Source organism: Dioscorea cayenensis, chromosome 12, assembly GCF_009730915.1.
Source record: "Dioscorea cayenensis subsp. rotundata cultivar TDr96_F1 chromosome 12, TDr96_F1_v2_PseudoChromosome.rev07_lg8_w22 25.fasta, whole genome shotgun sequence".
Lineage (NCBI taxonomy): Eukaryota > Viridiplantae > Streptophyta > Magnoliopsida > Dioscoreales > Dioscoreaceae > Dioscorea > Dioscorea cayenensis.
In genome coordinates, this window is record NC_052482.1 from 199,077 (window position 1) to 226,531 (window position 27,455).

The window sequence follows — 27,455 nt, forward strand, 5'->3', positions numbered from 1 at the left end:
AAAAGGGGCTAGGGTTGAGACGAAAAGGGAGGAGAATTTCGGAGATCAAGAGATCGGGAGCGAAGTTTCGGCGCGGATTCATTGCCAGGCTTTAGTTTTTAGTTTTTTCTTTGTTTATTTGATTATGAACCTTGTTAATATGTCGAAATTTGCAATCATTATGTTCTAAATACTTTTTCTAGGGCTACGATGTAGCCAGACTATGAAACCCTAGATTCATCTTTGTTTAATTTAATTGATGCTTGTTTCAAGACTATGTTGGATATTTTAATCTATGCTTAATGCTTGTGATTGCTTGATCACCAATTGCATGATTATTAATTTGATTTGAGACCGAGAGGTGATAATTGAATTAGGTCTTGGTTGAAATTTTATACAATCATCATAAGATAGAGATATTTATGAGGTTGTATGCATCATTATAAATTTCTAGAGCTTAATGAGTTCCATAGGTTCACAGTTATCTCAGAGATGATGTTAACTTATCTAGTGGAATATGCTATTGATGCTTGAGAAAGATCAATATGTAATTTAGAGAAATTTGATGACAATATAAGAAACAAACATTGATTGATTGAATTAGGTGATCTAGGTGGAATTAGTCTAGGTGAACTCGGAAACCCTAGAATCTCTCGACATTGATTTCTCCTTATCTCTCTCTCTCTCTCTCTCTCTCTCTCTCTCTCTCTCTCTCTCTCTCTCTCTCTCTAGTCCTTGAATTAGATTTTCTAAATTAAACATCTTCAATTTCATTAATCAAGTAGAATTAGGGTTAGTAATTTTGGTATTTAATAGGCTCAATCCTCGTGGGAACGATACTCTCTTATCATTATATTACTTGTTTGCGATAGCGTATACTTGCGTTATATAAATCATAATCAACAAGTTTTTGGCGCCGTTGCCGGGGATTGTGTTCTTTATTAATATCAAGAAAAAAAAACTCTAGTTTTGCTTCATAATTCATTGTTCTTGATTATTTTTTTCTCTCTATTTTAATCAAAATTGTTGAAATTGAATGCGAAAATTTGGTACTGAAAGTCTCATACCTTTTGACTCTAAAATAGAACGTACGTGTCGCAGGAACAGGAAGGAGAAAAGACTTACAAATAATCAATCGGCAGAAGCTATGGATAATCCTGAGGAAGCAAGAGCTGGGGACAATGCACCAGCAAATGAGCAAGTATTTAATAATCCAATGGTGGTCAATCAACCAATGGTTTTGCGTGATTATACGATGCCATCAACTGGCATTCAACCTGCGATTAGGCATCCAGTCATTCAGGCGAACAACTTTGAGCTGAAGCCGGTGACTCTTCAAATGATTCAAGCAATTCAGTTCAATGGGCTACCTAATGAAGACCCCAATCTTCATATCGCGAACTTTCTTGAAGTTTGTGATACATTTAAGTATAATGGAGTGGGCGATGAAGCAGTTCGCTTACGTCTATTTCCTTTCTCTCTAAGAGATAAAGCAAGAAACTGGTTGAATTCATTGCCACCAGATTCCATTGTGACATGGGATGATCTTGTTCAGAAATTCCTTGCCAAATTCTTTCCACCAGCCAAAACAGCAAAGATGCGGATTGAAATCAACAATTTTACTCAATATGAAGGTGAAACTTTATATGAGGCATGGGAAAGATACAAGGAATTATTAAGGAAATGTCCACATCATGGGTTGCAGAAATGGATGCAGATTCAAAACTTTTACCAAGGCCTGAACAGCACCATCAGAACACTAGTGGATGCATCTGCAGGTGGAGCTTTAATGAAAAAAACTATTGATGAGGCATATGAATTGCTAGAAGATATGGCTGCTAACAACTATCAATGGCCTAATGAGCGAAACATGCCAAGGAAGGTGGCTGGAGTACATGAGATAGATGCTATTACCAACCTTTCAACCCAAATAGCAGCTCTCTCAAAGCAGTTACAGAATAATAATTTGCTAGCAAATGCAGTAAAGACTACATCTCTGGCTTGTGAAATGTGTAATGGGCCTCATCAAAGCTTTGAATGTCCAGCTGGTAATTCTTTTTCGCAAATGATGACAGTAGAGCAAGCTCAATATGTGGGGAATTTCAACAGGCAACAAGATGACCCCTACTCCAATAGGTATAATCCAGGATGGCGGAATCATCCTAACCTATCTTGGAAAAATAACTCAACCATGCAGGAACAGAGCAACCCACCACAAGAGAAGAAAATAAATCTGGAGGAAGCATTGGCTCAGTTAGCTACAACTCAAACGCAGTTCATGAATGAAACTCGCACTAGCCTGCAAAATCAGTCTGCACAAATCAGGAATTTGGAGGTTCAGTTAAGTCAAATGGTAGGTATGCTAACAGAGAGACAACAAGGAAACTTGCCTAGCACATCTGAGGCAAATCCAAGAAAGAGTGGCAATGAACAATGTAGTGCAATTACTTTGAGGAGTGGAAAGGAATTGAAGATGCCAGAGAAAAAGTCTGAGTTTGTAAATCAGAAGCATGATCAAGATAACCGTGAACACAATAAATCTGAAGCTCAGATTGAAGCACCATTATCTCAAGATAGATTTACAAGAATCCCCTTTCCTCAGCGCCTGAAGAAGAATAAACTTGACCAGCAGCTTGCTAAATTCTTAGATGTATTCAAGAAGCTTCACATTAATATCCCATTTGCTGAAGCTCTTGAACAAATGCCGAGTTATGTGAAGTTCATGAAAGAAATTCTTTCAAACAAAAGGAAGCTTAAGGATTATGAGACAGTCACACTTACTGAAGAATGCAGCGCAATCTTGCAAAAGAAGTTGCCACCCAAACTCAAGGATCCAGGCAGTTTTACCATCCCATGCTCGATTGGGAATGTGGTGTTTGAGAGGGCATTATGTGATTTGGGAGCAAGTATCAATTTAATGCCCTTATCAATCTTCAAGAAGCTTAACTTGGGAGAAGCGCGGCCTACTACAGTCACATTGCAACTAGCAGATCGTTCATTGAAGCACCCCAGGGGAGTAATTGAAGATGTCCTTGTCAAGATAGATAAGTTCATATTTCCAGTTGATTTCATTATACTTGACATAGAAGAAGACAAAGACATACCAATTATACTAGGTAGACCATTTTTGGCTACTGGGAGAGCGATTATTGATGTGCAAAAAGGAGAATTACGTCTTCGGGTCCAAGAAGAAGAAGTGACTTTTAACATTTTTGATGCTATAAAATATCCTCAAGCAAGTGAATGTTGCTTTCGTATTGATGAGAAAAATCTTTTGCAATTGAATGAGTTCGATGAGTTTCGAATTGAAGCTTATAAAGATGACATAACTAATAAAAAGCAAACAAAGGCTAGGCATGGAAAATTCAAGATGAAGTGGTGTGGACCATTCACAATCAATAAGATGTTACGATATGGTGTTGCGGAAGTCACTCATTCAGAGAAAGGAACTCTCAAAATTAATGGGCAGCGGATGAAGCCATATTTTGGGTGGAGCTTTGACAAGGGTAAAAAGAAAATCATCTTGAACCCACCATAACAAAGGAGTCGTCGAGCTGAGGACGTTAAACAAAGCGCTAGCTGGGAGGCAACCCATGCATTTTTAACATTTTATTTTATTTTATTTTTCTTATCTTATTTTATCTTATTTATAATTCAGCTCCCATAAGCTCCAACCTTCCAAAAACACCCACCACCAAAGGATGATAGTGAAGAGATGAAAGTCAAGACATTCAGGGGAGTTTTTATTCTTATTTTATGCCTTTTATTTATTTATTTATTTCTCTTTGCTTACATTGAGGACAATGTCTTCTTCTAAGTTTGGGGGTATTTGGTGGTGTTTATATATAAAAATTATTTGGTTTATGGAACAATGATGGCCGATGATAAAAAAATTCTAGTGGTTTTTTTCTAATCCATGAAAAAAACAATAGATGTGTCTCTCTTTTGACTATAGTGCTTGTGTTGCTTTATTTTTGGTTCCTTTACACTCTTAGCACACCCAGTTATGCTTACTAAGTTGTCCAAATACTTAGAAATCATTTATGCAAATTAGGAGCTTACTAAAAGCCTTGAAAGACCCTAGAATTAGTTAGTTAGGTCATTTGATTAAAAAGAGCTACCACCTTTGATGTGTGAAGCCACTTCTGAAAAGTCGGATACTAAGTATGCCCTATTGGGAGAAAGGGCTATCTCAAAGGATGTGTGAAAACTACTATTTAAGAAAAAAAAATGATGATGGAATTAAAAAAAAAAGAAAAAGAAAAATGATGAAAAATATTTAAGTAAATAAGTTTGGGGTTTCAATTAGCGGTTAGGTGGGTTCTTATTTTTGCATAAATGAACAAGAGTTCAAGGATAGCGAAGTAGCAAAGACTGGACACACACACACACATGGAACCTTAAATGGAGTAAGATTTGCTCTCTAGTTGAAATTGTAGACCGTGCTTAAAATTTCTTTTTATGGGTTTGAAAAATCCAACTTTGAGGACGGAGTTTCACTTATGTTGTTGTTAATCACATTTCATTGTTTCATGATATTTTTCTTTCTCTTTCTTTCGTTCGAGGGCGAACAAAACTCTAAGTTTGGGGGTATTTGATGAGTATAATTTGCACTTAATATATAGACCTTCTTTAACTCATAATGAATTAAATTTGAATTATTTTGAACCAATTTTACTCCTAATCTTATTGTTATTGCATTGTAGGAAAGAAAGAAAATGATTTGAAGGAAGAACATGTAAAAGGCACAAAATTGGAGGAAGAAGAGCAAAACAGAAAATCTAGCGCCTAGGCGCTAGCATGCAGCGCTTAGGCGCTACAACATCAAGAGGTGCAAAACAGAAAGTATAGCGCCTAGGCGCTACAGTCTTTGGCACCTAGGCGCTACCCCAATTTTTATGTTATAAAAGGGGCTAGGGTTGAGAGCGAAAAGGGAGGAGAATTTCGGAGATCAAGAGATCGGGAGGCGAAGTTTCGTGCGGATTCATTGCCGAGCTTTTAGTTTTTTTAGTTTTTTTCTTTGTTTATTTGATTATGAACCTTGTTAATATGTCGAACTTTGCAATCATTATGTTCTAAATACTTTTTCTAGGGCTACGATGTAGCCGGACTATGAAAACCCTAGATTCATCTTTGTTTAATTTAATTGATGCTTGTTTTCAAGACTATGTTGGATATTTTAATCTATGCTTAATGCTTGTGATTGCTTGATCACCAATTGCATGATTATTAATTTGATTTGAGACCGAGAGGTGATAATTGAATTAGGTCTTGGTTGAAATTTTATACAATCATCATAAGATAGAGATATTTATGAGGTTGTATGCATCATTATAAATTTCTAGAGCTTAATGAGTTCCATAGGTTCACGATTATCTCGGAGATGATGTTAACTTATCTAGTGGAATATGCTATTGATGCTTGAGAAAGATCAATATGTAATTTAGAGAAATTTGATGACAATATAAGAAACAAACATTGATTGATTGAATTAGGTGATCTAGGTGGAATTAGTCTAGGTGAACTCGGAAACCCTAGAATCTCTCGACATTGATTTCTCCTTATCTCTCTCTCTCTCTCTCTCTCTCTCTCTCTCTCTCTCTCTCTCTCTAGTCCTTGAATTAGATTTTCTAAATTAAACTTCTTCAATTTCATTAATCAAGTAGAATTAGGGTTAGTAATTTTGGTATTTAATAGGCTCAATCCTCGTGGGAACGATACTCTCTTATCATTATATTACTTGTTTGCGATAGCGTATACTTGCGTTATATAAATCATAATCAACAGGTATTCGGGTGCTTAACTTACTCATATGTTGACCAACAACTGAGGGAGAAATTTGATGCAAAGTCAGCACTGGGTGTATTCATTGGGTATTGTGACAATTTAAAAGCCTTTAAAGTTTTTGACCCGGTCATGAAACGAGTCCATGTCAGTAGAAATATCCGCTTCTTTGAGAAACGGAGATGGGATTGGTCCAAGTCGACAACAACAAACTTTGTGCCATGTGATAACATGGACGAAGATACACTTGACATTCGAGAAGAAGTCTCTCCACCACATGATTCCTCAAATGAACGGATGATACTTCCCCAGAATCCCACTGCATCCTCAAATAACAGCCCAACAGAGACAACGGGCAACGACGGCACTCCGGTGAGGTATAAGAACTTAACCAAAATATATGAAGCTTGTTCATTTGCACTAACCGCTGCAGACCCGAGTTCATTTGAAGAAGCAGCAGAAGACGAGGGATGGCTTGGGGCCATGCGAGAAGAAATGGAGTCAATCTATAGAAACCAAACTTGGGAGATGTCGGACCTGCCGGAAGGGAAGAAGGCCATCGGTTTAAAATGGGTCTTCAAGTCAAAGTTTAATCCAGATGGGAGACGGTACGAAGATGTTTTCTCTCTTATTGCTCGAATGGAGACGGTACGACTATTCCTTGCCATTAGAACTCAAAGGAGATGGAGAATTCACCAGCTGGACGTCAAGACTACGTTCTTAAATAGAGAATTACAAGAAGAGGTCTATGTATGCCAACCCAAGGGGTTTATCATCAAAGGGAAGGAGGAGAAAGTTTTCAAGCTTCGGAAAGCTCTATACAGCCTCAAACAAGCTCCTAGAGCTTGGTATAGTCGGATCGACTCTCACTTCCAACAGATGGGCTTCATACGGAGCACAACTGAGCCTACAATCTATAGAAAATACAGTGGAGGCTCTAACATTCTACTTTTGTGTTTATACGTAGATGATATCATCTATATGGGGAATTCCAAAGAGATGCTGGTGCAATTCAAGGAGAGTATGATGAATGTCTTTGAAATGTCAGACCTTGGACATTTGAAATATTTCCTTGGTTTGGAAGTGATTCAAGGTGAGAATTCTCTGTTTGTCTCACAACGGAAGTATGCCGAAGATCTTCTAAACAAAGCAGGTATGCTACTTTGCAATCCTAGTTCTACTCCAATGAATCTAAATGAAAAGTTGCACCATCAAGACAACTCAGGGAAGGCAAATCCAAACAAGTACCGAATGTTGGTCGGGAGTTTGCTATACTTAACTCATACACGGCCAGATATAATGCATGTTGTTGGGCTGGTTGCACGGTATATGCAAACTCCATCTATGTATCATTATGGTGCCGTGAAGAGAATCCTGCGCTATGTGAAGGGAACAATGAGGTATGGGATTCAATATGAGAGCAAAGTTGATCTTAGACTCATTGGATACTCTGATAGCGATTGGGGAGGATCGCCGGATGATCAACGGAGTACTACAGGCTGGGTGTTCATGCTGGGCTCAGGTGCAATAGCATGGTGTTCGACGAAGCAACAGACAACCGCACTATCTAGCACAGAGGCCGAATATATTTCAGTTACTTCGGCAGCATGTGAGGCTGTTTGGCTAAGGCGTTTGCTTGAAGACTTGAGTGTGAAGCAGGAGAACTCAAGTGTGATTATGTGTGACAATAAGTCTGCCATCTCTATTGCCAAAAATCCTATCATACATGGTCGAACTAAGCATATAGATACAAGGTATCACTTCATCTGTGACTTAGTTAAAGAAGGAACCATTAGCATCACATATTGCAGCACGCATGAGCAGATCGCTGATATATTCACGAAGGGATTGGCAAATCAAAAGTTTGAATATTTCAGAGAAGCCTTGGGTGTGAGAGGTTCAGAGTAGGGAAGTGTGTTGACAGGCTTTACTCAGAACCTCATGCTAAGAAGACATTGACCAGACATTGGAAGGTGGCTACGTTGTACGTTGCAGATTGGATGAGAGGAATTAAGAATTCACGCTGGGATTGGATGTTTACTTTTCAAAGTAGCTTTATGCTTTTTGTGTTTTGTCTTATCTTTGCTTTAAGTTTAATTGTTGTGTCAGTAGTTTAAGTCAACTGTTTCCTCTGTATACTATATCTCTGTTTGCTTTGAAGTCAAGTCTTAATATATCAATTAAGCTTCAGTATTCCTCTAAGGCTTCCAACAAGTTGAGTGTCTAGAGGCTTGTGAGTGATGTGCATTATCTTTGTCTTTGATCCTTAACAGTAAGTTGGAGATTCTGAGACAACTATTAATTGCAAGTTTAAATTTCATGTGCTCTTTTTTTTAAAGTGTGGATGGGAATTTTTCTCTAATCATGAATGTAACGGACAATCTCTAAGATCCATAAATGAGAGATATCATGGATGGATGATCATCGTAGGCAATTATTCTCTGAGAGCCTTAGCACTTTCCCTCTTCTCACTATTGAGACACGTCTGCTGGTTTTGAGTTACCCTTTTCCCCTCGTCTAAGTCATCCTTTGCCTTAGTACTTATTGTGTGATTTATCGATTTTAGTTTTAAAAAAATGGTTGTGGGTGTATTTGGTTTTACGTATAAAACCAAATACTTTACTTTATAAAATTTATTGTTTGTTTGAGTGTATTTGCAAACCTTGATATAATTGGGATTACATTACAATAGCTTTTTTGGTGTATTTGGTTTTACTCCCAAATTGGACGTAAAACCAAATTCCGGGAGTTGAAAACCAATATATATATATATATATATATATATACATGCATAGATGCACATACACATACACATACACATACACATACATATACATTTATATATTTATATAAACATATACATGTATTTTTACACATATACATATACATACTTATATACATATATGTATGTATATATACTTATACATATATATACGTATATATACACATATACATACATATATACATATTATATATATATACTCATATGTATTTTTACACATGTACATATATACCCAGATATGTATATGTATATATGCACATACATATATGTATATAACATATACATATATATATATATATTTATATACATGTATGTACATATATATATATATACACACATACATGTACTTATATAGATATATATACTCATATACATATATGCATATATACACATATAAACATATATTTATACATATATATATTCATATACATATATGCATATATGCATATATACACACATATACACATGCATTTTCCAATTACAGATTTACAAATCCTTTTAAACAAACATAAAATTCTCACTTTAAATAACCTTTCGATCCCGCATCACCCTTAATCAGGATAATTCCCCTTCCTAGTCCCTAGATAAACATGGCAAGTTCACAGTCAAATCCTTCTACAAATTCCTTATTGACGGTGGTACTCGATGTCCCCTTCACAAACTTTTTCGAAATCCCCATCGTCCCTAGCAAAAATCACTCTTTTTCATTTGGGCTTCTTTGGGGAGGATAAAATTCTTACTTTAAATAACCTCTTCAAGAGAGGTTGCAACTTCCAAAATTCCACTGATACATGTGTCCTATGTCATCAAGCCTCAGAGAATCTAAATCATCTTTTTTCTTGAGTGCCCCTACTCTAGTCATTTATGGAATTTTTTTCACACATTTTTTTAATCCTTTTTACCACGCCTCATTCAATACAAAACCTTTGGACATCCCAGTTTACAATCTCTTGATTCCTCTTCCGGACATATCCGGGATCTCATCTCCCGAACTATTTTTGTGGAACATTTGGCTAGAAACGAAATTCCCGCATATTTCAGCTAAAAGCTTTACCGTCTTACATTGTCATCTTTAGATCTGCTAACATGATTCTCTCATGGTTATCTACAGACTCAGACAGTCATCTGCAATCCAACACCGATGCTTCACAGAAAATCAAGCGCTCACTCAACTTTCTTACCGAAAGAGTTTCCCACCAGGTCGACAACTCGACGCCTGACATTGCACAGGAGTAATCCTCCTTTTCTATCCTGGACGGACCTATAGCTCTAGACGGCGCCTTTCGTCGATCCAGTGTTTATTTTCAGTATTGTTCTTTGATGCTCCTCTGTTTAGTAATATTTGTCTTTTCTCACTTCTGGTGAGAGGCTCTTTATACTGTTTCCTTCTGTACTGTTGTCCTTTAGTTTTTCAATAAATCGGTGGTTTATCCACATTTACTTCAAAAAAAAAAATTATGATACAGTAATTTCAGTTACATCCAACCAAACACAAGATTTGACTACACTGTATTTTGAAAACCAAGTTTTTCTAATTACATTGTAACTAGAAATCCACTGCATTTAGAATTACATCCAACCAAACGGCCCATTAGTGGGCTAGTGTTATTCCCTGCAACAGAGGATGTTCAAAACATTTGAAACATTGTGCAACCTCAAATTATTCACCACAAAATGGGATAAAAAAATTCTAAAAGACTGCAAGTTTATACACGACAAGTTTGTTTTCATCCATGTGAATTTCTAGGCACTTCAATGGAAAACAGAATCAGCAACTTAAGCAGGCACTATGTTTAGTGAGGATCGTCGTATAATATAATGCATGTTAATACATTTATTGCAGGTAAATGATTCAAGTCTCCAAACTTTAGCAGAGTTTGGGAACACATGCTTCTGCGCTGTATATAAAAATATAAATTACTTCAGAGGTGATTGCAATATTTGACAGAAATCACAGTTGCAGTGGCTTCAAATCAATGGGAAGACCAAATTGAGGCTGCAGAGTGAGCCAATTTGCAGGAGAATGCTTATAATTGGGAGAGAGTGAGAAGGAGAACCTCTGAAGGATCATGGCCATCACCACCTTTGCCTCCATCATTGCAAAGTTCTGGCCAACACAAGCTCTTGGACCAAGAGAGAATGGGAGTATAGAATTTGGATGCATTGCAGCTTTGGAGGCTCCATTCTCAAACCTCAGTGGATTGAAGTCATTGGCATCATCTCCCCAGTACTTCTTGTCCCTTTGAAGCATCACTATGGGAATCATCAATGGCATACCTTTGGGTATCATAAGCCCACCCAAGTTCATGTCTTTTGAAGCTTCCCTTGCGTTCAGTATGACAGGTGGGTAGAGTCTTAGAGTCTCCCACAGTACCATTGTCACCTGCAAGCATAGCATTCAATTATTAATCCATTTGAGTGGGTTCATGAGTTAAAAATGATTCTGATGCCATGTATACACTATACACATACCAGTTTGAACTTGCTGAGCATGTCAGCGTTGGGGGTCTCCAAACCACATTCGCTCAGGACTTCTTCTCTGAGCCTCTGCTGCCATTCAGGGTTGATGCTGAGCAAGAACATAGTCCAAGTGAGTAGATGTGAGGTGGTCTCATGGCCAGCAAAGTAGAAGGTCTTGCACTCGTCTATGATCTCATCAATGGTTAGGCGAGAGTTATTATCAGCCATAGAGGAGTGGAGCATCAATCCCAGAAGGTCATCTCCGTATCCCAATTCCTTTGAATTATGCAAACGGTTCTTTATGATGTTTGTCAGCGTGGTCTTTATTCTCTTTTCCAGATTCCACTTCTTGAGATTTTTCTTGGTAGGAAGATATCTCATATAGATAAATAAATAAATGAACAAGTTAATACATAAAAGGGAGCAGATCATTAAAAGCAGAGAACTCTCAATAAACAAGTAATAATTACTTGGATCCACCAATGTCAGCAACCACGAGTGATAAAAGCTCCTTTTGAGCCAGAAAGATTTGTTTGCCATGGATGCTGTTGCTGGTCCCGAAAACAGTGTGGGAGATGATATTTGCAGTGAGCTCTTGAAATTGCCGGCTCATCTCTACTTCTTCCTTGATTTCATTCCTCCATTCATGGAGCATCCTCAGAGCACATTCAGCCATAGTCTTGGTCATCATCTAACAAATATATATATATATATATATGATTTAATACACATGTATGTACATTAGAGTCTGATTAGTGATTAGATTGACATATATATGAATCATAATCAGAAAAAAAAAAATGTTGTTAAGAAGACCTTGAGTTTGTCAATGTGGAAAGCAGGATTGAGTGCCCTCCTGTGTCTGGCCCAGTCAGATCCTTCAGCAAGGACAAGACCCTTGCCCAATAAGGCCATTATATTGGGTCCTGGATATGGCTTGAGGTAGAAACCGAAGTTGCTGGACAGCACCTGCTTCACCATCTCAGGGTCACCCAGGCAAATCCTTGGCTGCGCTCCCATCCAGTACAAAAAAGTTCTGCCTGTTTTGCAAGTTGTAACAACAAACAACAATGTCTCTTGTTGTTATTAGTTATTATGGATAAAAGGACAAACACGCACATATATACACACATACCATAGAGAGAAGACCAAACATGGTAATGAGGAAGAAGCTTGGAGGAGATGTCATGAGATCTGGAGTCCATAACAAGACCGTCAGCAGCAGCCTGGAAGTCGTTGATCTGTTTTGTTGAGCCATGGGGGAACTTGTAAGGAGGACCTCTCAGCCCTTGCTTCTCCAAACTCTTTGTTATCTTGTATGGTTTCCATATGAGATTATAAAAGGCATGGCACAGCTTTGTTGCTATTATGACCAGCAGAGATCCCAAAACCATCCCTGTATATCCCATTTCCATTTCCATATTCAATGGGTGAGGTAGAGTTTGAGAGAGGAGACGGCAAGGGTTTAATAATTGTTCATTTCGCTGCATAGTTGACTAAGGCAAACATAAAATATATCTACATATAAAACCGTCTATCCAAACAAACAATATCAGAAGCCCATGTATTCCGAGTTCCAACAAAAACTTTCGTATTTAACAAGAAGGAAAATGATTAAATAATATATATATAGTTTTCATCAATATGATGACGTCATTCCATATATTATTATTGTTGATTGCAGATGACTAATATAAAAAATATGAAAAATATAAACTATTAGGAGAGAGGAAGAGTACGACACCCCAACACCCCATATAAATCGGGTTAAGGGTTCCACAGCATTCACATGATCTCTAGTATTAGTCTATATATAATTTTTTTCATTAAATAATTAATTTTATTTTAATTAAATATTAAACATACATCATTATAAAAAATATAAACTAAGATTAAGATAGGATCAAAGTCATACATCAAAAGAAGTTAATTTAGATAGGATTTTTTAAAAATAAATAAATAAATAAATCACATTCATTAATTCAGATAGGATTAAACTAATATAACCACTTTCATATAAAAGTATTTTTATGACAATTATTTATTAGTCTTTAAAAGTTTATATATTTAGAAGGCAATCCTTGTGAATATGCTTTTCACTTCTTTTTTTTCTAATATGTTAATTATTATTTATCTCAACAAGTTAGTCTTGTATAAAAAAAATATATATATATATATTATTGGAGGGAATATATATTCCCACTCGGCCTTATCACTTTATGCGTGTATAGCTAGTATGGTCAAGATTGAACCTGTTGCTTGCATGAGAAACAATATCTTCTTCTTTTTCTTCGCCTATCACTTGCGTAAGAAGATCAAACCAACACCCTTGGTCAACAAACTATACATTCTCGATCTTCTTCTTCATCTTCCATCACACGTACGTTCTATCTTTGCTCCAATACATAAATGAGAGACTCTCTAGACCCATAAATTAAAAGATTCCCTGAGAAGCACTATGCATGGAAGCTAGACGTACTTCATCTAATTAAGGCTATGTTAGCTCTCATAGAAGTGTAATCTTATGAAGATTTAGGAAGTTACAGACAGACAGTAATCTAGAAACATCTCATGATGGTGTTAATATATATATAACAATATGTTTATAAATGGATCTAATGGGTATAAACCCTAGTTCAAACTCTAGATCTTCTTGTTTGGAGATTGCTTAGGAACAAAGAAAGGAAAAAAAAAGTGACGGAAGCGTACCTGCACTTGAATCCATTGATTATGACGAAAGTGATTGGTTCTTGTGGTTCTTCTGACACGCAGGGAGATTGGAAAAACCACACCCTATTTATAAGAAATCTTTATGGGCTAATTACAAATCTGCCCATCATAGATTTGATAATTTTGCCCCAAAAATTCTACATGATTAATATGTATATTAATACACGTTTAAAATTAGATAATTATAACCAAATTCAAACTTGAATCAGATTGGATCCATTCAAAAATTGAGTTGTATATGTCTACACAACTTATGCACATAAGTCCTTATATCATGTGGTCCACAACCCAACATTGATCTCATTGGCATCCACTCCCAATACTCTCTGTCCGGCCCTACAAAGCATCACCACTGCCATTGTCAGTATTGTTGTGTCCTAGGGGATCACACGTATATATGTACACACATAACTTACTGCTAATGATCAATATGAAGAAGGGAGAGTATGGGTGAGAGTGAGACCTTGAGTTTTTTGGGGAAGAGGAGCGGGGCGAACCCACTAGAAACCCAGGGACGTGCACAAGCCTCGGTGAAACAAGTGAGGACAAGGCCGCGCTCACGTGGGCGCTGGAACCACCCGTACACAATCACTATTCACAACTACCAGAAATGTGCCCTCAGTCGAGAATCGAACTCTCACCATTCGGTGAGAACTCTATCTGCAATCTGTGTACCAATAGACCCGAAAGTCGTTGGCAGTGAGACCTTGAGTTTGTTTGCATGTGTGGAATGTAGGACCATTGACCTTGAGTGTATATATATATAAGTAAAACCAAACTCATCTTTCTTTGTCAACCCACATAACATAATTCTTTTGTGTGTGTTTTTTTGTTTTGTTTTGAAGCTGGCCACCCACGCTATACTTTTCCATCAACTGAGAATAACCAGCAGTATCGATGTAGCCAGGAAGCTCCACAGTTTGGTTGCAGTGCATGGGTATCTCAACCAAGAAAATCTTAGTGTTGTACTGGGCTCACAGCTCGTGCACACTTATGTCAAGCTTGATAGATTCCAAGAAGCTCTTGCTCTCTTTCACCAGCTTCCCAAAAGGAACAACTTTGCATGGAACTCCATCCTCAGAGGCCTTGTAGATGCTTCTCGCTTCTCCCAAACCATAGAGTTCTATCGGATGATGATGCAACAAGGCCTGACGGCTGATCACTATACGTATCCCTTGGTTCTCAAGGCTTGCTCTGCATTGTTTGATATTGAACAGGGGAGAGAGATTAGAAATTCGATTCAATTTCATGCTGTTCATGATGGCGCAAAACCCAATATATATGTTCAGTGCGCTTTGATTGATATGTTTGCCAAATGCGGGAGTTTGGATGATGCCCGGACTGTGTTTGAAGAAATGCCTGAGAGAGATTTGGTATCATGGAGTAGTATGATTGGTGGAACTGTGCAGCAGGGTGAGTGGTCTGAGGCTTTGAGTTTGTTCAGGAGGATGAGATTGGAGGATTTTGGACTCGATTCTGTGATTTTAGCTATTGTAATTCCAGCGTGTGGTAGGCTGGCAGATGTGAGACTGGGAATGGGGATGCACTGCTGTGCTATCAAGTGTGGATTCAATGACTATCTTTGTGTTTCAAACGCACTGATTGATATGTATTGCAAATGCGGGCACTCTGACATGGGCCGGTATCTTTTTCGGCTTTTGGATTGCAAGGATATCGTTTCTTGGAGCAGTATAATTGCAGGGCATTCACAGAACTTTGAGTATGTTGAAAGTTTGGCTCTTTTCCTTGAGATGCTGTCATTGCATGTGAGACCAAGCCCAGTCACTATAGCCAGTGTGCTTCCTGGCTTTTCTGAATTCAAGCTGATCAACAAGGGAAAAGAGATCCACAGCTACGCCATACGACATGGGTATGAGTTTGATCACTTTGTGGCCAGTGCATTGATAGACCTATACTGCCAGTGTGGACTGATGAGAGAAGCAGAGTCCATATTTGAGATCATGTCAGACAGTGACATTGCCATCGTGAACTCATTGATAACCGGATATGCCTTGAAAGAAGACATCGAATCTGCATTTGAGACATTACGGGTGATAAGAAGAGCAAATCTCAGACCAAATGCAGTGACCATTATCACCCTTCTTCCGCTGTGCAACCGCCTCACAATGCTCAGCCATGGGAAGGAACTGCATGGTTATGTGATTAGAGGTGGCCTCCAATCAGCTGTTTCTGTGAGTAATTCATTGATAGACATGTACTGCAAATGTGGGTGTCTGGAACTCGGAATGGAGGTCTTCAGACATATGACAGTCAGGGATATTGTGACTTACAACACCATAGTAGCTGCACTGGGGATGTACGGCCGAGGAGAAGAGGCAATTCTATGTTTTAATCTGATGAAAAATGAGAGGATTGAACCAAATAAGATAACATTTATAGCACTGTTATCAGCTTGTAGCCATGCAGGTCTTGTCGAAATGGGTCATTTGTTCTACAATTCAATGATGCAAGACTATGGTATTGTTCCAGATATGGCGCACTACTCATGTATGGTGGACCTCCATGCCAGGTCTGGCCGTCTGGAAGATGCATGGGAGTTTATTCAAAAGATGCCTCTGGAGCCAGAAATTGATGTGTTGGGGAGCCTACTGGGAGCATGTAGAGTTCACAATAGATTAGACATTGCCGAGCTTGTAGGCAGAAGCATCCTTGAAAAGCAAACTGAAGATCCAGGCTATCACATTCTGCTATCTAATATATATGCAGCAGCTGAGAAATGGCCTGATGCAAAGAAGGTCAGAGAAATGATTAAAAAGAAGGGTATGACAAAGAAGCTTGGTAACAGCTGGATTCAGATTGGATGTTGCATACATTTCTTTGCCGCAAGAGATTGGTCCCACCCAGAGTTCAACGTGATATATGAGATTATGCTTGTCTTATTTTCGCAGATGAGGGATGAAGGTTATGCCCCTGACTTCCTGCATAATCAACTAGAATTGGAGTATGATGGCATGTATGCTCTGTGATTAGTAGCAGAAACCAATGATGTTTTTTTGGAAGTAATTAACTCTGACCTTCTATCAGTTATTTACTTGGGGAGACATTGCAAGACCTGATCAGCCATTGTTATCAATTAAGAAGTCTTCCAAGATTTTCTCCACTGCACCTTAAATTTTTTCCTGCCAACAGGGTTTCAAATACAGGTCTGGCTTCTACTTCAGCATAAAAAGATGAATCATGCAGATTAATTAAGAAGTTGAATTACCCTTTTTCAGTCTTGAGATAATTTTCTGTTGCTCCTCATAAGTTGACCTAATTAATTGTGTACAAATAATCTTCATGGTCACTGACAATTGATTGTAGGCAAAGGAGAGAGCACTAACCAAAACAAAGCAGGGATTAAGTACCATTCACGTTGAAAATCTGATATAAGAAAACAGTGCTTTCTCAGGCCTAAACTAATTCAACCGTGAATGACTTTGGTTATGCTTTGAAATTTGTCGCAAACACAAATTTGACTTTGGAATAATGCAGAAAAAAGTAACAAGCGAGGGTGACAAATGGCAATAATATATGCAAAGTATCAGGACCGGGTTGCTTACTCTTCTGGAAAACTGACAGAGGTGAGAGCCATGGTCCAGGGCCAATGCATCAACTACTATAAGTAGCGTATTTATTAGTCAAGTGCATAGAGATTCTGATGTCTTCATTGTGCTTCCATACTTGTTTGTCTCCAAAACAGGGGAACAGGGAAAGATGATAAATTCTCTGGGAAAAGATTTATGTAGATAAGCTTCTCTTTAACTACTTTATTGAATGCAATATGCGATCATCTTGAAGACAAACTTTGTCGTATAAAGAATAAAGGGGAAAAAAAAAGGAGATGATCCTGCGCATGTGGCTCTGAAAGTTTGCATAGTCATTCAGACATCTAATGCTAATGCAATAAGCTTTATCGATGTGGGGCCCCACAATAATCAGTGATCACTCTGGTGAAAATATCTAAATTATCCTTGCAAACTGTTAACATCAAGTAATGAAAGTCATTCCGTGATTTTAAGATGGCAAAGAGATGGAAGAGAAGTCATATTTACTTGTCAATGAAAAAGTAGAATATCAGTTCCACTAATGGAAAGAAAATGTTACACAAATGTTAGCACCTTCATTTCTAGTACAATCTGATATCTCCTCTAACTGCTTGGCCACTCCCTCAACTGTGTCCATGAAACCCTGCATTCTGTGCACACTATGCATCCTGGAATTCTGCATGTCGTGTGCTCACTCTACCTGAAGAAGAAAACAAATGTGTGAAATGTGAAACTCTTTGATGTCTGCTGATTCCCAACCAATTCGATCCATATCTAGTCTAGGATTGATGGCTGGCTTGTTTGAACAGAAAGCCGGCTCTAGGACTCTAGGTATCCCTAAAGCAAAATCATTCATGAAATACTGCTGCTTGCCAGTTGCTCAGGGAGCACCACTCTCATTTTTCCTGATAGAATTGGTGGAGCCTTTTCCACTTACATGCAGAGTTTGATCACTCATTTGTGATACAACAGTTTGATCTTTCAGAGCCTGACATGATGATGATAGCATAGATCAGTTAATAGATCTGAGTAGGACACTCAAAAAGAAATATGGTGCATGAAACAAATCAAACAACCTGAATAGAGGAGCTCGGAATCAGTGAATCATCTGCTTTCGTTTGGTGTGGGGCTTCGCAGTTCACGTTTAAGTGAGGGATTTCCTTGGAACTCGAAGAGGGCGCAGTTTCTACTACAGGCGGTGCTGCTGATACAGGAGAGGTTGTTCCTGCCACCACCCCTGATCTTTCAGCCATTGTGTCAGGCCTTATAGGAAGTGTTGAATAAGGGGTATACTGTGGCAGCTGAGGCGTTGGAATTGGAAGTCCCTTCCCAGGGATTCCAAACATCTGAAGGCTTGCAGGTCCACCAGGCAACCCATGCAAACTTGGGGAACCATTCATGTCAAACATTCCCATTCCATAGCCCATTCCCATTCCCATACTCATTCCTAACCCCATTGGTGAGTACATTGGTGCCGCTCGAAGGTGCTGCATTGCTGGAGGCATCATCATCGGAGGCATGCACATTCCAGCTCCCATTGACATGATCTGCCACGATTGAAGATTGAACATGAGATTCTACCTTTTTCTTTGATGAAAAGAGTTCAAGGAGCTGTTTATTAAAGAAGATTAAGAGAGTACAGAAAAAATCAGAATACACAAAATAACTGGAAAGACATAACAGAGGAGAAAACAATTATAGACATAACATGAGATTCTACTTTGAACCAGAACAAGGTAAGGAAAACAAGGAATCAAATCAAAACTATAAAGATAAATTCTTTATAAAGTTTTCACCTGCACTTGAAGTTGAAGTGTTTTAAGATACTCAATGGCCTCATCAAGCATTGAAGCCTTGTCCACCTTAAAGAAGCAAATGGAAAGAAAATTAGTTGAACTGAAGGTATCTCAAACAAACAGTCCTAGCACAACAAGAAGCCAATAACAACCTTATTACAGTTTGGTATAAGCTCTTGCAGCGCACGCATTCTCTCATTGATCCTGTCTCTCCTCCTCTGTTGATAAATAAAAGAAATCAATCACAGCGGCCATTATATAAAAAAGGAAACAATCACAAGTCTGAAGATGAGCAATAAGCACTGCATACTCTTTCAGACAAATTGTGCACTTCCGCTGCACGACTTCTCTTTGCACTTTTGCAGCCGGTAGAATCAGATATCTTCAAGCCCACTGAATCATCTTCCACATCCTAAACACACAAGATAATCATAGTGTTTTTCAGCAATAGTAAAATAAATAGATAGAAAGCTTAAGATGCAATGCAACCACTTACATCACTTTGGTATTCAGATTCTTCTCCTTCCCTGCATTTCCTCTTTGCTGCTCCGTATATAGGGTCATTGGATGCAGCACCAACACTGTTGCCTGAACACACAGAGGAAGCCACTGGTGCTTCAGGAGCCTTCTCTGTTTCCTGCTTTCCAGACGGCCCTGTGCTTTGACCCTTACTTTGATCAGAAGGCTTAGGACTAGCAATGACAACTTTGCCGTGATTCTTATGTGCTTCTGCTTGTTGAACAGAAGCCACATCCTGAATATTTTTTGTAGATGATCTTTGAGCCACATCATGAAGAAGAGCAGAAGCTGGTTTACCTTGGATTGCACCACTGATGCTCTTGAAGCCACTGTTTGAATTGATCAGAGAAGACTCCAAAGGTTTACTACTGCCAGCAGTGGATGCCTTCTTGTTGCTCCTCAACCTATCACTACCCTGAAGATTGGCCTTAAACAAAGAAGCAGCTCTTGAGAAGTGGGAGAAGTTCATCAAGCCAGCACCGCCTCTACTGCCACTGCTCGCTTGAGGCACTTTAGTGTTTGCTGTATCTTGTTGTTTCTGAGACCATGTCTTCAGAAGGACACCACCACCATCAGCAGAAGAACCCTGATGACTACTAGTGCTGCCATGGTTATGGTATTCAGTTGCTTCTTTTGGTTTGCTATTTGGAATTGCACTCTGGCATTGCTGTGGCAACTGAAATAACTGGCTTTTCCTGATCCTACTGGGGGGATCTGATCCTCCTGTAATCCCTCTAGAAGCATTGCCAACTTGTATGTTCTGAGAAGCTCTTCCAAAACCAAAGCTAGTGATCCTCTCAGTAGTAGTCGTTGCGACAACATTGCTGTTGCCTTTGGCATTAGTGGCCACAGAGTTCAAATCAACTCCAGAGAATTCAGACAAGAATTCAGAGCAGTAATCACTCTGGACCAACGGATCCTCAATGGGGTAATTCATCCATGAACCATTAATATTATTATTATCATCATCATCTTGACTGTTCAATCCCACAACTGATGGCACTACGGGTGATAATTCATCTACCACCTGATCCATTGAACTGAACCTCCCCATCTTCACATTGCCATTCTTGTCGTGAGCTTTGCCAGTTTGGCTGGAGGCATTGCTGGTGAAAAAGCTCTTCTTAGGCCTATTGGATTGGCACTGCACAACAAGCTGACCGTTCTCCCACAGTAGCTCAACAAATTCATCATCAGGCCTTTATCGACCAGCCAAGGACACAATCCAAAGAACAAACATAAAATATAGAAAATAATTAGTTCAGTGAGGCACAATCCATCAATAAAAGAAGTATAGTTAGATGATTAACTTACATGAATGAAGATAGATCTGATGAGTAATTTGTCATCCTGGACTGAGAATTTTCCAGCTCTTTCCTTGTTGCTGTTCTATGTACTTCAGAGAGAGGCATGAAGAAAGACACGGAGGAGTGCAACTTTGAATGCAAAAGGGCAATCTATAACTCACTTCTCAGAATTCCAGTAAGAGGAAAACACAATCTAGAAATAATAATAATAATACTAACACGCCAACAAGGGGCCAGGAACAACAAGAAAAGCTAAAGGCAAATTGCCTTCTTTTACTTCAAACTGAATGTAAACCGTAGAGAACCAAACTTTTTTTTCGCTTTATTCTGGCTATTGGGATTGCCACATTTTCTGAAAGATTCGAGCTCGCTTATTCTCGAGAAGAATCAAAATCGAGCAAAGAACCCATCAAAGTTGCAAGCTTTTTTTCACTAGAGACCCAGAACACCAACAAAGGACTAGCTAGCGATCAATCTGAATTGCCATCTGTCCACAAATTCACTTAAAAATCCAAACTTCCTCTGCTGGAAACCAAAAGGTGATGTTAAAAAAAAAAACACAACGAGAGAGAAAACAATCTCTATCTTTATCTTGAGAGATCCCCACAAGCCATCACCAAAAATCACTCAACCATCAAAGATAAGGAATAAAAATCCTGCTTCAACTGACTGAAGCCAAAGAAGAACTAAAAAAAAAAAAAAACTGGAAACTTTCTGAAAGGCCTTGACTTTTTAACTGAGTGGGAAGTTGAGATAGCACACTAGTTCAAAAGGGACTAATAAGTGAGCCCTCTCTGCTCTGTGAACACACTGAGCTTGTGAGTTGTTAGTGAAACAAGAACACTACTCAGAGCTCCACTTATTGATGACCCTCGTTAGCAGCTTAAATTACAAGAAATGATTGGGTGAGGCCCCCTCCCTCTATTCCAATGGCCAGGATTAGTTGCTTGCACATTTGGGTTTCTAGAATAAAAGAGATAAGATCCAGTGGTGTGACTTGTGATTGTGTAGTCTATTAGCCGTAATTCATAATTAATAAAGAAAAGACCTTCTATTTTTTCCCCAGGATTCCAATTGGTGGAGCTTATTCTTCATATCATTTTGGGATTAATCAACTCTCACATGGTGCATTTGTCAAAAAGAAACCTTCTTTTAAGTATAAATTTCCGAACGTGGAGCCGAGAACCATTAGTTTAGCTAATCTATGCTTATCTTTGAATGTTTCCTTGTCTGTTTGTCTTTTACCGACCCTCTGATCCTAGGATTAGAATAGTAATTGACCAACTATACAAGATGGAGCCGAGAGAAGCTGGGGTTTAAATTTAATTAATAAGTCTAATCCAAATCATCATCACAATCATTATAATCATCATTATTATAAAGATTCATTAATTTAATATTTTATAATGCTTTGACCCCAGTTCTATCTATCCTAATCCCATATATGTTCTGACTCCACTGATCAGGAAATCAACAGTTTTTTTCTTTTTTAATAAAAAGAAGATGATGCATTGGTAACTACTACCCATTCATACAGAGCGAGCATTAAATGTGATAGATAGCCCTTTTCTGTTTTTTTCAAGCAAGAACAATAAGGAAAAAGGACTGGAGTGGCAGGTAATAATCTTTGTTGTGGGCTCATCAGTGATGTGATTGGCATCATGTCTGATTGGATGGTGTGAGCTTATATGGGGACGGTGGAGAACAAGTGCAGTTCACGTGACAACACGCTTGCCACGTGCACTAGGGATGGTAAAAGGGGCCCTCTGCCATGATAATCACACCAACTCAACGTGAGTGAGTGATGATGCCATGCCAATCCATCATCTAATTATGTGCATTAGTTGTTCTCTTCTTCTTCTTCTTCTTTCTTCTTCTTCACCAACCCATGTTTTATTCTTTTTCTTTTTTCTTTATATGCTTGAAAGCCAACCATACGAAAATGACCCAATGTACTACTAATAGTAGTTTTTCTATAAATCAGAGAGTGATGCATTCATTATTTATGCTTATGCTTATCAGTGTCAAGTCGTTATCATTGGTTCTGTGGTCCAACAATTAATTAAACACTGCTGAATAACTTATTGCTCAAGAGTAATATAAACTAATAAGAAACCGGAAACGCGTAGGTACCAAATTTAAGCCTGGACCATGCTTTCAAGAGTGGTAACGTAGTCTTCAAAAGGGACATCACTGGACCTCTAACTCGTCGAATTAATTAATGGGCAGGTTCATCCAACCGAAACTCAGCAAACAATTAACGATGCGCAGAACCTTCATATATAAATCAATCATACAATTGCTATATCTATATCTACACACATATACATATATATATGCAGATATGCTTGCCTTTATAGTTTATGAGGTTAATATTTTTGCGGTATATAAATATACGTGAATTCATCATTTGCGAACGTTCGCAGGTGAGCATAGCAGACAAACAGTATCAATTAAACTGCTTCAATGACGGTTAATGATGGGTTAGTTGGGTTGATTAATTGAATTTTGATTAGGTATAGATCGAGTAGAAATAGGGTTAGACGGTCCATATTTATTTAATTATCAATGTTCGTAATCGTAGATGATTGAAGCTCAATATATGTTCTGACAAAGCAGAATCTCAGTTCTTTTATAAAAGTTAAACATAAGATGGAAGATGCTTAATTAGTCAGTTAAATATGGGATGTATATGTGTGTGTATTTGTGTGCGGTGTGTGTGTGTGTGTGTGTGTGTGTGTGTGTGTGTGAGAGAGAGAGAGAGAGAGAGAGAGAGAGAGAGAACGTGTCTAGTATGAACTTCATTAGAAGTTAATTCTATGGCCATTCGTTTAACTACAGGAAACAATTTCAACATCAGTCTTACCAACAATATTGAGTGGCAAATACAGTATTATTAACAATTGTATAATAAAATATGAGATATACAATATTTTTTTTAATCAGAATCTAATAAAAAATCATAACAGCTGTAATGCCAATATCAGCCCTCTTCTCTTACGGAGAAAAAAACCAACACACACTCTTTTGGTTTATTACTGTTTAATATTATTGTTAACCATCAAGTTTTGTTTCTTTTCTTTCAACTCTCTCCCATTTTCCCGTTCTCTATCAAAACAAACAATTATTGACCTCTTTATAATTTAAAATTAAATTAATTTAATATTAAAATTTGTAGGGACAATATATTTTATAATACTTATTTTTGTAAAAAAAAAATTAGAATAATTACATAATTTTGGTTATATTTAAAAATTGATTTATAAAGTTTCATTTGTCCCTTTTTAGTTCCGCCAGTGCTAACATCCATCAAGTGTTGGCCCATACCTTGCACTGCAGTGCAGTTCACAAACAATTCAAGCATGTGAACCGCACCCAAAGTCCCTTAATTTCCTTGTTTGTGAGCATCCTGTGACACGACATCAGGCTACAAATATTGGTGTGCAAAAGCCCCAGCAGGCAAACAATCAACCAAGCATCTTTCATATCCACGTACAGGTCTTCAGGCAGATGCTTTGTTCTTTAGCTAAATCAGTGTGCTCAAATATATGTTGTTTCCCAACAATTGTTGGTTGTACATGGACTTGTATTAATTTCCTTGCTGCTTCTGTAGCTAGGATAGGATGCCTATCAAATCAGATTTTACTCAGCACTCGGTCACCTCTAGTGTTTCTATACTGTACTGAACATCATTAATTAATTAATTAATTAATTCCACCTGTTAAATGAAACATGTTATAAGTTTATATATATATATATATATAATAGTATAAAACTTGGTTGATGGTTGAGGGCAAGTCGTCTGACTGCAATTACTGCTGGTTTTGATGGAGAATTTCAAGGAGTGTAGTGTAGACTACTGCAGATGCTGCTTCATCTGCAAACAAATCTTGCAGTTCATCTGGCAAGATGCACATGGTACCACTGTACATGCACATTGGTTGCATGCCAGTACTTGTTATTCAATGTATGCATGCAGTAATCTTTATTTGGAAACTGAGCACGTTTGAAACACTGAAGAAGAGAATTGTGTATGATTGGCACTTGGCAAATGCATTTGATATCCATCTCTTTTCATGGGTCAGAACTCTTGAATTAATTCATGAATGTGGGAGTATACCTGCACTTGATTAAGGAGCAGAGAGAATCCATGTTATCTTGACACAGATGTGACCAGAAGGTGGAGCCAAGCGTGGAGGTTAATTTTAAAGTATATGTCAGCTTACAGACACACAAGCATCATGGAGGCTTTCCATAGTGAAACATTTTATATATATACATTTATGTGTGTGTGTGTGTGTGTGTATTAAGCTAAAGGAGGAAATGGCCCATTATTTGTGTTGCAAAGTAGTTAAGGACAAGATATTGCCACCTTCACCTGCCATGGGTCCCAATGACAGCCACCTAACTTCCATTCAGAATCTCCATTGGGTTTTGGACTCAAAACACACATGGTTTCATCTCTATCATTAACTTTCCATAGGAACCATCCACATGGAAATGTATTATATATTATACATGTTGGGCTTGGGTCCATCTCATGATTTAGCCCAATGGCCCATAAATAATTAAGTTTAAAAAAAAAAATTCTTTTCAGTGGATGTATGTCTTAAAGAAAGAAAGAGAAATTGGATGATGTAGATAAGTTGGGTATCCATATGACCCATTTGGATCATAAAAAATTTAAATAAATTTGATTATTTTATTCTTAGGAATAGGACAATTGCGGTAGGCCATAGCAATAAATTATGGGACCATAGTTGTTCCACTCGGAATAAAGTAATTCCTAATTTTCTGAATCTCATTTTGTCGTTAATATGCAATCCGTCATAAGAAAATATGGAGAAAAAAGAGTTAAAGAAAAAAAGAGTTTTATTTTATTGATCAATGATTATTTGATGTCCAATCTAAGCAAAATTTTGGGCAGATAATTAATTTTCTCAACAAACTCTATATAACTATTTAATTTTGTTTTTCAGATATGCTCCGGTGAAATCTTTTCAAATCCATTCTTTTGAAATTTTAGTTTTTGGAGAATAAGTTGATTGTGTGGTGATATTGATATTATTATCATCTACATGTAAAGCATTGTATTGCCATTATTCTCATAGTGGTGATTATTCATCTAACAAAATCTCATGATTTTGTTAATTGGGGTTTCTACTATAAAAATATTATTGCTCTATGCTTGTTCCTATTTATCAATTTTATTATTGAATATTGATATTACTGTCTGATTAATTTATTGAATCTATTTGTCAAGTTTATCAATCCGTGAGGTGGGTGAAATTATTTTGTTTAACTATGAAATTGATATAGTTTACACTTATTTGTCCCTTCCCATCAATATAATAGACTTGTTCCAGAGAAAATCAAAGCTTTCCATCTTCTACAGCTGCTACTAGTACTCTTTGTGCAAGAATACAAAGAAAGCATCATACTGTTTACCCAATAAATTAATGGGCCCTTTTTAAGGCCCAACCTTTTAGGTTAGTGTCTCTCTTCATCTGAATGAACGAAAAAATGGGCTGCAAGTCCATCAACAATAAAGCAAGTTATTTCTAATTAGTTAATGGAGGCCCATTCTTTCCGATCTATTAAGGAATTGGGATGCGTTGAATCACTGTATAATGTATCCGCCGTTGTAAGACAGATGATAAAATATGAGTCAATTATGGGACAGAGCAGACCATTAATTTGTTGGATTTTTTTTTTCTCACTTTCTTGATCTACTTCACCTATTTGATACCCAACTTCTTTTCGTTGGGTGAATTATGACGTTATTCTCTCGTTGTTGAGTATAAACTTTTTAAAGTCCACTTCAACATGTGAATCTTCTTTTGAGTTATTTTATTCTTATGTGGTGGTCCTTTTATTGTTATTGTTATTATGTATTGTATCTCTCTACATCTGTATGTTTTTAAAATTTTAATGCATGTAGTTTATCTTTCTTTTTTTTATTAAATCATCACCTTGTTAATTTCTTAATTTTATGATGTTTTAAACTTGAGCAAATTAAATATAAGAAGGTTTGATAATAAATTACTTGCTCAATTTTCACTATTAATGATAGCCTATACAAGAGAAAAAAATAATTTTATGTTTACCAAATATAAGTTCGAAAAAAAAAAATATATATCTACACTTCTCCTATACCTACTACTCATGGTTATTACGATAAAAAATTATTTACATAACCATTTGATTTTTAATACATGTTATAGGAACAAAGAAAAATAAATAACATGTAGTGTTATAAAATAAAGGACCGAATAGAGCAATACAATAGCAAAATAAATGAAAATAATGCTGAAAAATAACGAACACCAAGATGTTACGTGAAAACCCCCTAAATAAATAGGGTAAAAACCATAGACAAAAATAGAAGAATTTACTAAGTGGGAAAATTCCATGAGTTACAAACTCTCTTTAATAACAAGAAGAAAATCAGAACTCTCTCTTGTTATGGGTCCAGCCCATATTTGTAATATTTCATAACGCTTTTATTGTTTATGTTGGACCTTTATGTTGGACTTGTTATGTCTTACTT

The 27,455-nt window shown here is 37.4% G+C and overlaps 3 protein-coding genes, 1 long non-coding RNA gene and 1 other non-coding gene across 5 annotated transcripts; 1 reads left to right on the forward strand and 4 right to left on the reverse strand.

Moving 5' to 3' along the window:
- Positions 1 to 1,573: 1,573 nt before the first annotated feature.
- LOC120274376 lies at positions 1,574 to 1,680 on the reverse strand. The gene has a single exon (XR_005540900.1). It is a non-coding gene; the product is annotated as a small nucleolar RNA R71 (small nucleolar RNA).
- Positions 1,681 to 10,108: 8,428 nt separating this feature from the next.
- On the reverse strand, positions 10,109 to 12,522 carry LOC120273460 (cytochrome P450 709B1-like). Its single transcript, XM_039280087.1, has 5 exons — positions 12,141 to 12,522; positions 11,822 to 12,045; positions 11,476 to 11,696; positions 11,018 to 11,381; positions 10,109 to 10,928 (listed from the first exon to the last, which is right to left on the reverse strand). The coding sequence occupies exons 1-5, from the start codon at positions 12,493 to 12,495 to the stop codon at positions 10,497 to 10,499; spliced, it is 1,596 nt and encodes a 531-aa protein (XP_039136021.1). The 5' UTR covers positions 12,496 to 12,522; the 3' UTR covers positions 10,109 to 10,496.
- A 1,406-nt stretch (positions 12,523 to 13,928) lies between these two features.
- LOC120273461 lies at positions 13,929 to 14,233 on the reverse strand. Its single transcript, XR_005540535.1, has 2 exons — positions 14,199 to 14,233; positions 13,929 to 14,071 (listed from the first exon to the last, which is right to left on the reverse strand). It is a non-coding gene; the product is annotated as an uncharacterized LOC120273461 (long non-coding RNA).
- Positions 14,234 to 14,505: 272 nt separating this feature from the next.
- LOC120273728 (putative pentatricopeptide repeat-containing protein At3g01580) lies at positions 14,506 to 16,952 on the forward strand (the record flags this gene model as incomplete). Its single annotated transcript, XM_039280432.1, has 1 exon — positions 14,506 to 16,952. A coding segment is annotated over one exon (2,217 nt), but the record flags the coding sequence as incomplete, so codon positions are not given.
- An 817-nt stretch (positions 16,953 to 17,769) lies between these two features.
- LOC120273458 (transcription factor PHYTOCHROME INTERACTING FACTOR-LIKE 15-like) lies at positions 17,770 to 21,761 on the reverse strand. Its single transcript, XM_039280085.1, has 7 exons — positions 20,913 to 21,761; positions 19,576 to 20,797; positions 19,390 to 19,491; positions 19,232 to 19,297; positions 19,080 to 19,145; positions 18,360 to 18,830; positions 17,770 to 18,271 (listed from the first exon to the last, which is right to left on the reverse strand). The coding sequence occupies exons 1-7, from the start codon at positions 21,008 to 21,010 to the stop codon at positions 18,164 to 18,166; spliced, it is 2,133 nt and encodes a 710-aa protein (XP_039136019.1). The 5' UTR covers positions 21,011 to 21,761; the 3' UTR covers positions 17,770 to 18,163.
- Positions 21,762 to 27,455: the final 5,694 nt, after the last annotated feature.